The sequence below is a fragment of the Plectrocnemia conspersa genome, unplaced genomic scaffold, assembly GCF_051122295.1.
Source record: "Plectrocnemia conspersa isolate PC_06_02 unplaced genomic scaffold, ASM5112229v1 ptg000006l, whole genome shotgun sequence".
NCBI classification, from domain to species: domain Eukaryota; kingdom Metazoa; phylum Arthropoda; class Insecta; order Trichoptera; family Polycentropodidae; genus Plectrocnemia; species Plectrocnemia conspersa.
Window position 1 is genome coordinate 6,815,958 of NW_028277170.1, and position 13,035 is coordinate 6,828,992.

Sequence of the window (13,035 nt, forward strand, 5' to 3'; positions counted from 1 at the left end):
ATTATGTATGTATATTATATAGAGGTGTTCACCTGAAATGCTTGTGACAGTGAAGTAATAATTGTGGCGCAATGGTCTGAGCTCTTATCAAAGCATATATTGATATTTTTATTTTTTAATTAGTGTGCATTTCAATATATGCTATAATTATAAATATAAACAATTTAGAGATATAATACTATTTTTTTGTTTTATGAAAGAAAACTCAGCTAATCTGAAGAAAGGACTGATAAAAATATTATGAATGTATTATACAATATAAATGCGGTTGCGCAACGCAAAGTGTATACATATTTGCTAACAACGAAACATCTTTTGTTCAAGGTAGTAGACGCAATCTTAAATGTCAGATGGAAACCAAGAAGACTGGTAAACTTTTAAAACTAGTACTACTACTACTCGATGTTATGTAAAATATCAGTTGCATTCTAAAGGCCGATACTATTGCATTTATCAATGATATATGTATTATATGCATGCATAATAATATTTTTTGTGAGGCAAAAATATTGCTACATTAAAATATTAATATTAATTATATTTTCACCATAGAGTTGTATTATTTTATATTATTAGTTTTCATGAGCAACACTACGTTTATTACTTTATTAATTGTATTATTTTAGTTTATTCTTATTACTTGGTTTAGATTTGTACACCTCATGCTTATAATATTTTCATTCATTAATTAAAATTCTGGCGACATTGAAGGACATTATGTATTATATGACAAGTAAAGTTTTATAAGTTGAATATAAATACTTGTGAATCACAATTTTAATATTGTATATAGTCACCAGAAAAACTTTGATACATCAGCTCGTAATAATTTGTATTGTCCTTATTCAATCTAGTGTTTACTTAAAATACTATGAGTATAATAAAAATAATGAAGAAACATATTATTTATGCTAAATAAAAAGCTTTGTTTTAATACAAAGATAAAGTATAAAATTCTGATAAATATACTTTTTTAAATAACATCTGATAAACATCTAATAAATAAAACTACAATAAAACGATTTTCGAGTATAATTCCGATTCTCTATCAGAAATAATGAGAATTTATAAAATAGATTCCTGCAAAGTACACGTATATTTTTTTATTATAAAGTAATTGAATTTATCAATTATTCATATCGGAAGCACTGCTGTCTATTAGTAATAGCTCAATGAAATATTATTGACACTTGGTTTCACTTAAACTTCGCGAAAATATGGCATTGTATTTAAATTTAATATATTCATGGCTTGCAGTGATATAGTCTTACTCGGGTGGTGCTTTCACATTTTACAGATTTGAAGTTAGGGTTTTCTCAGCCTTTTTCTCCACCTCTTCAGATTTCGTGTTGTTGCTCGCGATGCGGATCTATTAGTTGTTCGTTGCCATGTTTCTTCACTAGCTTTTGAATATTGTACTCATTCAACTCCAGTCCCATATTCTTCCCAAAGGACACAATTTATCGACAATTCGGGTCTCGTTTATATAAGCCCACCAATGCAGTAAGACTACAGCTTTCCGCAAGCAAAATTAAGGGTTCTCTGGGTCTTCTTTAGTTACTTTGAAGCTAAACTCGAATTCATCCAATACATCGTCTTATAGATCTAGATAAGCAGAAGCATAACCAACAATCTTTTAAGTGAAAAATGTTTTCACTGCAAGAAAAATTAGCCACTATCGAGAATAATCATCAGCTCAATTGGGGAGAAAAAGACGCAATACGTACTGCTTGTATTGCTCGTTTATCAAGTCAAATCTAACTAAATTATTTTGATTGTATTTGAATAGAATGAGAGGTTTCATTGTATTTAGTTTAATAGAATATAGTATAAACAAATTATTATTTAATATTTTTAGCGTAATAAATAATATTATCTCAGTTTCGTAAACGAGCAATTTTATTTTGAGTAGTTTAATTCCCTGAATTCACATAGATTGAGACAATGCTTTTCTCACGGTAAATTTTGTATATGAAAATAGTTCAGTCACGATACGACATAACTAGAAAAAAATTGCGATGTAAACTTGTTATTCACTCGATAAGGAAATGTCAAAGTGTCAAGGATACGGAATTACACTTTTGAAAGATTCATCACTAATACCTGTTTATTTTTCAACCAATGCAATTGCCTTTAAGAAATTTTCCATATTGCTACTGTTAGCGTAACAATAAAACGTGTTTTATTGGTCAAGCGATAGTGTTCATTGAACGGCGCCTAAGTAAAAGTAAAATACTGACGATCGCATGCAACTATTCGCATATCTTATTAGCGTACATTTTTTCTAAGCGTTAAATGAGATCACAAGTTTATTCACAGAAATTAGTACTTATTAAATATTACTGTGCTTCAAATGCAGAATAAATACAACTAATTATAGGTAACGTGATCTGACACGATTTCAATTTATTAGTTACATTATTATACATATAGTTAAAATCTAATTAAAATAATATAAGAATACTATTTCATAGTACTAGTCTAAGATAGTCATTATTGATACATTTACAAGCAAGTTGGTTCTTTAGAAAGAGTATCAAAATACAGATAAATAAGATGAATCAGCGAATATCTATGTATGCACATTTTGCTTCAGGAGAAAAACATATATATTACTTAGGCTTATATAGTGCAGCTGAGAAAATTCTGAATTTATATCGGAATGCATGGCATTTATATTGCATTATAGAGGTGAGATGTCCGGAAAATATTTGTAGTCAAGTGACTATAATTTCATTAGGGTCTTAAAGTACAACTATGAAAAATTTAAACGGATGGTACAAAATTTAGTACACATATATGTGTAAGTTTTTAGTAGGACATAAATATAAATTATATATAATTTAGATTCAGCAAAGTTATAGGAATATATTATTTGCTTGTAAAATATTATTTAATTTAAAAAAATTATGCTTGATTATAATTATTTTAATTAAGCATTTAATTACTTTTATAATTATTGAATTTTTTAAATTTTATCAAATATGCATAACATAGTGCTGTGCGAATCACTGATCAGTAAAGGTGTCAATAATTAATTTATTATTACAATTTTTTTGATCAGGGTCGTCATTTCAGATTTTTCAAATCACCAGATTTCAGATCATTTTATCGAATTTATTGTATATACAATAGCTAATAATGTTTGGAACGAATTTAAGTATCGGCGATTGTTTTGTGTGAATTTGTAGGTGTATAAATTAAACATCTAGAGATAAATCAATGGATTAAAATCAAATCTTTGCGTTCTGAAACAACAAATACAAAAACTTAATACGAACTTCAATGTTGAAAGAACGAATTCTGCGAATTTCGGTCATAGTACATACGGTTAATAAACATTTTACTTGCAAATGTTTTTGGAAGGCGTAATAGCAATATTTTTTGTTATGAAGATATTATCTCGCATTTCGAAACAAAATAAAGGCACATAAATACTATGGATTTTAAAGTGGAACTAGACACACAGAAAAACGACTTCCTGTGTTGTATATGATTTTTTCAAATTTCATTTAGTAGTATAAATGAATATTTGATTAATTAGTTATATATATGGTTTAAAATCAGGTGATCATTTTTAATTATCGAATATTCGATTGCAAATCCTAGTTAGAATCAAGAAGCTTGTTTTTATGCTTAGCATATGGTAAAAATGAAAAAAGACGTTCTTTAATATTACTGAAGAACTCGTTGAAGATAAAAAAATGTTTTTTTTTTTATGGAAAATGTTAAGTAGTGTTTTTTGGAATGCTTACTGAAATACTTATATACTTATATTCTGTCAAGAACGTTTTTTTTATTAATATTTTTAATGTTATCTTGATAGTATCTTACAACTAGACAGTTTTCCCCAATGCGTCACGATCGAATATATATAAAAAATATTTATACAAATAAATATTTAAAAACAGTTTTGGGGTACAACTAAAATAGATGAGCACCATCCTATATACTTTTTTCCAGTATCTTATTGCTATCGCTAAAATCATCATTGAGTTGATGGCTCAAATAAGAGAAGCGTTCTCGAGCGCTGACGTCCTGGTCGTGATGCATAGAAATAGGGGACGCGATCGCGAATCTCTAGCTTTGATGGATTGTCAACCTCGCTACTTAGGGTCTTCAAAAAGTGCTCTTAAAAAAATACACTAGGATACAATCTGTACTTCCTCTTGTAGAGATATCGTATAAATTTAAATGAATTTGAAATATTCTTGGCGATGCTGAAAGGTACTCTATAATATAATAATTTAACATCAAATAGCATATATGCTATATATTTTAAGCTTTTTGTAGAATCGTTTTACTATTTTTTTTAAGTATTTGCATCATTTTTTTTATTTATTACAATTGTTGAATAATATATTTTTTATTTTAAATAAAAAAAATACTGTTTTATTATGCCTCTACGTTCGTGCCGCATATTTGACTTATATTGTTCGAGTAAATACACGAGCTTATTGTTGGCAAAAGTTCATCTGTAGGATTCATAGAGACAAATCGTTGGAAAGTCCACGACTCCAAGAGAAGAATGACCTTCTTTTGGCCGAGGCGAGGACGGGCCCTGATGTGGCCCGCGTTCAATATTTACGAGACTCGATGTACCGGAGAAAGTGAACTCTGGTTTTAGAGAATAACCACATACACATATATGTACATACGTACGCATACGAGAGTAGTGTAGAGAAGACCGGGCGTTTCACGAGCAGATGCTAAAAAGTGAATTTGTCGAAACGAGGCCACAACGTGGCGTATGTGCATTGTTGTGTGGAGTGTGATGGCGTGTGCTGCGAAGTGAAAGTGAAGGTGATGGACTCGGAGTACGAGATTGATAACGCGAACGAGCTGAGGTCATACATGGCGATTGTTTGTATGTGTGAGTGTGGGTGTTCACTATCTTGGCACTGTTCACACCGTGCCAGCCTACATACAGATGCAACACCTGTCTGAAACCGGATGAAGGTCTTTTCGCTGCACTGCCTTCGTTCAGTATGTCCTCTGTCCAGTGACCAATGTGAATTTTTTTTAAATTGGGAAAATATTTCTTATGGGACCTCCCGCAACTTTCAAAACGGCATTGAATGGCATTTAAACTTTTTCATTATATACGTTTTTTATGATATAGCATTTTATTAAATGACAAGCTATATATTTCCGATGTCATACAATTAGCAACGACAAAAAAATTTGGTGTGTGAAATCAGAAATTTTAAATTCGGTGCTGAATATTCGAAGTACAAGCACTCGTTTTATGTTCGAAAATTTGCAATATATTATTTGCATACATAATTATATGCATGTAACAAAAATACTTATGTTTATTACATTTTTATTTGTATTATATATAAAAACACGTTTTATTAAATTTTAATTTTAAAAGCTTAGGAAGCAATTTTTTTTCAAACTCTTGTAATGTGGAAAAATCACACACAATTATTTTGTACACATATTTTTAATTATTAAAATAACTAAAAATGAAATTCTTGATAGATACACGAATATTATATTGCAAATTTATAATTGCTAATTTCAAAAATCAATTGTTTTGTCATAGTCATGTGTTTTCTATATAAATCTATTTAAAAAGATTTTTTAATTTTATAAAAATGATAGTTTGGATTATTAGGAATTTTATTCAAAATAGAGATATACTTAATGCGATTTAATGACACCAATATTTTAGCCACAAAGATATGATCGATTTATATGTAAAATTACACACTGATTATTATATCATAAAAATATAATTTGTATTTTTAAAACTTATGCTACAGACAAATACAAAATATAAAAAAGTTTTTTAGAAAATTTTTTTTTTTAAATTTTAGTAGAATTAATTATTTTACAACAGAAAAATTCTTTATATTAAATTAAACTTATTTGTATTTGTATCATCAAAAGTTTTTTCTATTGAGACGCGATTTTATTACTTATATGAATATATAATATGCTTTATAAAAAAATATTTATCGCAAATTTGGTGATGTGTGTATAAAATTTTCACCCCTGTTCGAACGTTACTCTCAAGTCAAGGTGTTTTTCTTTTTAAAACACTTCCGTCTAAACTAAGGGGATACGAAAAATGTGAAAACGTGACTATTGGCGATGCTGAAAGGTAGTCGAGTGTCGATCGACAGCCTGCACAACGACTTTAGGTCTTATATATTTAATATATGCTAATAACCTATAAGACTTTCAAGTCATTAGCATATATGAAATATTGCGAATTTTTAATTGCCGCATTATGTCGCTAATGAAGCGCGAAAAGAGCAGTACTTGCGAAATACGATTGTCATAGCTCACATATTGAATTGAAGCTCAACTTCCGGAGAAATAGTTAATGGCAAACTTTGTGGAATGCTGTATAGACTACATCAACAAGGATTTTATAATCGAGGAAATATTTTTACAAAAAAATAGTGACCATGGAACGACGCGGACGAAACCCGTGCTTGCCAATAGTGATTGTGTATAATTATATCAAACAATTTAGCAAGTTTTTAATGCAAGGATGTATCATCCTTTTTGTGGATCAGTGTGTCTTTTGTGCATCTCTAAAAAATTTAAATTAATCAAAGGGAAGCTAGAAGATTAACTTAACAGGGCATTAATATCGAATTAAGTTCGGTCCTATGAAACTACATGATTTGAGCTTCACACTAAATAAGCTCTCTAATACGATCTCTGAATAAACTACTTTATTATACAAAACTGAATAAAATAAAATATAATAACTAAAACTATTACAAAATATAATAATGTAAATGGGCAACTAGATTTATATGTAATATAAAATAATCATTTAATAGAATTTAAATAAGGAAAATATTTTTTTTGTTATTTTAATGATTAGCAAAAATATTTTAAATATCAGTCTTTAGTGTCCTTGATACGATAGCATATATTTAGTCTTATTTTAACGCATTACATTATAAAATATTTTACAAAATAATTTCTACTATCGTTTTTAAGCTCTTTACAGATTTAATTTTTTAATAATTCTCTAAGCTGGCAGGTTTTTTATACAAAAAATAATTTAAAACATATTTGAGAATTTAATTTTCAATGATCAATTAAATATTTTGTGTATTAATACTAACATTAGTATCATTGAAAAAGGGAGCAGCTAATATAATATAATGATAAAATGTGTATAAATATATGGTGGTACCATACAAAAACATAAATAGATTAAATACATCATTACCTATTGTAAAATTACAGTAATATATATTAGGGTTTTAAAAAAAACATGTAGTATTAAATGATTAAAATATTCTTGTTTATTTTATGAAATGGAGGTTCTTTTTCAGGCATATATTCAATAATTTGTCTTCGATTTGAAGCTCAATATCGATTGATTGCTTTCTATAGAATTTAGAGCATTTTTCTTCATCACCATATTTGATCTTGATGTGGTAATTTTTCAAGCATTCCTCATCTGTGATAGCATTGTCATTGCTCATTGTATTTCCGGCATAGATAAATTCATTCCAAGAATGATCCAATTGCTGGTCAAGGTATTGGAAAGCAAACCCTTGTAAAGGGCCTACGAAATGCCAGCTGAGTGAAGGCTGCGTGCAGTGTAACCAGATAGGCACACGATTGTTGCGTGTCGCGATTGAAACGGCTCGTGTGATAAAAGCTTCCGTAATGGACCGAAAAAATTGGCTTACAAAAGAGTTCAACACACCGTCCACAAAATATGCCGTAATATAATTTTTCTCTGGCAAAACATCATCTTGGCGTAATAACGGCCTATCGCAACTACTGCGAGAGCTAATAGCTCAGCGAGCAAAAGCAAAAGTTGTTGCCTACTTTTGTGTTGTCACGCTCGGCTCGGATTTATTGTTGTTCTTGTTATTCGAAATATTGTGAACTTATCGAGGCGGGCAAATAGGTTATAGCCGAGATGACGAAACAGTTCGACGAGACAATGGACGTAGCGATCGGTTAGCCCTAAGCCATAAGACCGCTATAATAGCGATGGCCGTCGTTGTCTATCGCTCGGGTTTTTCTTGGGTCATGAGTGATTTGATTTAATTTTTTTAATCAACTTCCTGTATAATCGACGTTTAGAATCAATATAAAAAATGCTCCATTTACTCATTTTTAAGGCAAATATTATGCATTATTAACACTTAAAATGAACTATGTACACACATATACATATGTATATATATATATATCGTTAAAGTGAGCCTAGATATTATATAATTTACTATTGTACGTTCACTGAGAATTAATTTCATGATTAAAAAATAATTATGATATTGCCTTCAATGCAATTTAATAAAACGAAAAAGTGCATTTTTTATATGTATTTAATAGAGACCTAATATTATTATAAAAAAGTGTAAAATATTATGTTATAATTACATCACTTAACATAGCTTATCATAGCAAAAATAGTAGTTTAATTGTCATTTATTTGTAATATAGTATTAAAAAAATATTTTAAATTAAGTTAATAATATTAATGAAATTGTATGAATTATGGATAATTTACAATAAATTAAAGTATAAGCGAATATGAAATGTAAAAAAACGAGAGGTAATAAGTTGGTGCTCCTTTCATTTTGCCGCCCGATGCACAGCACATTTGCACTCAAAGAGAAACGCCCAAGCATACAATCACGTGTATAACTACATATTTAGAATTAATGGCACACCAGTTTTCATGCGTCCTTGCCATGAAACGTTTATAAGGTTAACATCGCTTACTTGACATTCACATTACAGTGCCACTTACTTCCTTTAGTGTTTTTCCAACATTCGATTAAAAATCTCTCTATTTCGATCCAATGGAACTTTTTCGTCAGTCATGTCGATAGTAAAAAATATAAATTCATTCAAGTGATCTCTAAAGATGATGGTACACGCCATCTAATGCAATTAATTTGAAATCGGCTTTCACCGCATGATATATGCATTTAGTACAATTTTTATTTTAAAAACTGATTTTGAAAAGTTTAGCAATTTGGGCAATGTATTTCAAAACATTCGGCACGATGAGCGATGTTGACCGATTGTGAAAGGTCAGATACGTTGCAAAATATTAGATATTTGACTCTGCCTTGACTTGACATGATTCGCAAGACTTAAGCCAAAAAAATCAATAAAAAATCATGAACGTTCCAGAGAATTGGCGATTTTAATGATCAGTGAAAACGATGCAATTTCGTAGCAAACCAATGTGTTTTCTATTCATGATGCTAATTTCACCGCTACATTTCAGTGCATTATTGACGAAAAAGTGAAAATGAAAAGACTTAATTACATATGTGATTGCGTTTGAATATTCAATACGTTTCGGTTTTAATTTGTACATAACTAAAGGCCAATTATGCAAAATGACTTTTGTGCAAATATTGAAATGAGTACTGTCGACCGCGATTGACACACTGTCGTAATATTTTTATACTGTCACGCGGAATGCTACTGCACGGAATGATTTATATGCATAAATAGGTTGAATAAAAAAATCATTATATAAATCTAGAATTTAACTTAATTTAATTTCTCACATGTTTAGAATCAATATCAGACATTTGAGTGAGAAACATAGAATTTAATGTATTTTTAAATATTTTAATTTTAAGTTTAGATATTTTTTTCTTTAATTTTAAAATTCATATAGACTGAGAATGTATTCTAAAAAATAAAAGAATAATAGTGATAACAACCAGTGGCAGTATTCTAATAACTATTGAAATAATTATTTGTTGATCACGTAATCAAACGCTGCTCTCGGTTTTCTTCTTTTTAATGACCTGTTTTATCTGTAAATCCACTCATGTGAATATAAAATAAAAACTAAAATTTTGCAATTAAATATTGAGTTAAGCAATTCAGGTGATTGTAAAAGCTGATATAAATCGATAAAAAGTTACTCTTATGGGCAAAAAATGAAATAAAATTATGTTATTATATTTATAAAAATTAATACGTAAAGATAAATTATGTATATAATAATAAAAAACATTTTGATCTTGTAAAACATCATCAAAAAGGTATGAACTGGCCTTAAAAAAATCTATATTGATTATTTGTAATTTTGTTCTGTAAAGTACTAAAAACATTTTTTTTCTGATATAACTTTTATATTATGTGTGTTTTGGTCTAGATTGTTCTAGATTGATTTTAACTAATCATCACTATTTTAATCTGTAATTTCATAAAAAGCTACGAAAACCTAATCTGTGTTGATCGATCAGAATTAAAATTATATATTAATAATACTTCAATTACTATAATTTTTTTAATTTTGCATAGTTAAAAAACAGTTTTTTTTCTTTCCCATACAGAAGCACATATGTATTATATTTCATTTACCCTTGAAATTGTTGATTAACTCAATTTATTGACTATGTATGGCTACAGTAAAGTAGACTTTTATACAACCCCATATAAAAATATCTATTGCAGTTAAAGCCAAGCTATTTACCATTATGAAATAATAATAATTGATAAATTACGTCAATGCTAAAAGTAATTAGCACCACTAGTGAAATAATTGTGCGACATTCAAGGTAAGTTTCCCAAGAGCGAAACTAGTTTTTTCCGGTGATAGTTTTCCCCATATTGACCGGAAAATCAAGTATCACTACACATGTGCCTATAATAAATACACAACAACATCCGTTCGTTTATGTACCGATATTTCCGTTAAAAAAAATGGTAAAAACTTCCGCTTGTTTCAATCACTTAAAAAATATGATTTAAGTAATTTAGTTATCGTTAGATTTATATCATATTTTTTTAACATTAAAATTATCTAAGATGCTGTCTTGTTTTTTTTAATTTAATAAGATATTCAATTAAATATTTAATTGGTTTAATATTTTAAATAATCACATACTTACAATCTAAGTAAACATAACTTCTGTGAAATAAATCATTACAATTTCATAATATTCAAATGCAGTAGAATCTTTTTAACATTAATCCGTTTAATTAACTTTGCATATGTTGCATAATTGAGAAGATTGTGAATACTTAATTTTTGATTGAATATATTTGCACATTTCTTGTTTATTTCTGATGTCAATGCTTACGTGCAATAACATTAAAATTCAACATTATCGTCGCTTAAAGTATGTATCATATAATATATATTGCACAGTACAAATATTATAGATTTCTGATTTCAATGTTTAACTACTGTGATTTTTATTTATTTGACAAAGTGTGTTTTGTGTTTTGGTATGGCTTTTAGTAGATATGAAAATTTAAAATACTCGTTTCTTACTTATAATATAATTTGTTCGATTTTTAACTCGTTATTTTTCATAATTTAATTAAACTAAACAGATTCTATATAAATTGATAATTTTTATGACAAATAATAAAATTACTCTGTGGATGTATGTGATAATATATATCAATTGGTAGAAATGACCGAAAAAGAGGATTGTCTCTTGTCTTTTTCCAAAATCTAAATTTCGGTAATAATTATGTGAATTTGCAGAATTAACCTATTAGATTTTTAAGATAAGTTTCAATTGTGTGATTGTACTGGTCTACAGGCATTGTACTAGTACACACTCTTTGCCAAGGTTTCACGAGTCGCAAGAAATTGGGTCACCGTTTGACTTAGCCAATCGGTGGACCCGGCAAAACCTGATTAATATTGTTCGGTCACTATTCGATGCATGTGGCTTATTTCACGACTTGTCTGGCCACATTGTTACTACCACTACAGTTGGTCAGCATGAAAGTTGTATTCTATTTTATATATATATATATATATATAAATATATACTCATGTAAAACACACACACACATGTATTGATAAGAGACGACCGTGACGGCCATTAAAAAAGCGAAAGTTATTACAGCTTCTTTTGACCTTTAGCTAAACTCTCGCTGGTCCGAGACATTGAAATGAATTTCTAATAATCGCCCAAATGGCTAATAAGTGATACTATATAATATGTTCAAATAAAACGTGTAAATTAAAAATTATTGTCAAAATGGAAAGCTGTGGTTTTGAGCTTTAATAAAAAATATAAAAACGCATCAATAGCAAACTTTGTATAACGCATAGCAATAAAAAAATAATGTATAGACGCATTGCAATACAACGCTAAGGATTTTACTTTTGTATATGTTTTAAATAGCCTTGACCTATCAATACCAGTTTTACAGCATTAACTTTCACTTGTATCACTATATATATCTTCTTGAATCATTAGGCAATCGAGTTTTGCTTTTATATAAAGTAAAAATAAAAATAAAAAATTGAGTACTCACAGTATCACTTTGGGCAGCATGTCTTCTTTGAACTTAATCTTTTCTTATCAATAAAACAATATCACAAAATGATTTTTTTATCTATCGATTACCCCAAAAGTCTCTGGCCACTATCTCACCATCACAATTGATTATGTTTATCGGAGAGGATTCGGATTTTTTTAAGGAAAAAGTTGAAGAGCTGGTGGATGTAGCTTGAACGCCAGCTGAAGCTGTTTGACTTAAGCTCCGCGGCCTGTCGCTGGTGGTTATTTTATAGTATGGGCCCCTACCACTCGACTGACGGGGCCCCCTGCCACTGAGGCCCCCGGGATCCATCAGACAGAGACAACACCTTCGGCTAAGTTGGCAATTTTTACCTGAACAGGTAATACTTGGCTTACAGTAATCGACAATGCGCATTAATCCGCGTGACATATATATGATAGACTTATTCCATAGTGAATTGTTAACAAAAATAAATACGTTACATAGCTTTTGAAGATGGGATTGAAAAAAGTCAAAGAAGCATTAAAATTAAACGGGTTCACTAATATTTGAAATAAAAATAAAAAATTTACCACGTATTTGAGCGACCTGGAAAAAAATTCTGTCTTTTCCAAACAATAATGTAATATGAACCATTTTCCGATTGTAAAAGACAAAATTTATAATGAATTTCACAAAGAAAATTAAATGCGATAAAAATTTTGATGGAAAATTCAAAAATGTTGATAAAACCTAAATTTTATGCAAAATTTAAAACCCAATTGTTAGTAAATTTAGAAAAGTAATTAAAAATGT

At 29.0% G+C, this 13,035-nt stretch overlaps 1 protein-coding gene across 2 annotated transcripts in view; it reads right to left on the minus strand.

The window, feature by feature from the left end:
- Positions 1 to 12,537, minus strand: part of LOC148234125 (uncharacterized) — a 35,565-nt gene extending 23,028 nt beyond the window's left edge. For both annotated transcript variants that reach the window (XM_088187711.1, XM_088187710.1), the window contains exon 1: positions 12,253 to 12,537. In XM_088187711.1, coding sequence (XP_088043837.1) covers positions 12,253 to 12,272 — 20 coding nt within the window. In that variant the 5' untranslated portion in view covers positions 12,273 to 12,537. The remainder of the gene's footprint in view (positions 1 to 12,252) is intronic.
- Positions 12,538 to 13,035: the final 498 nt, after the last annotated feature.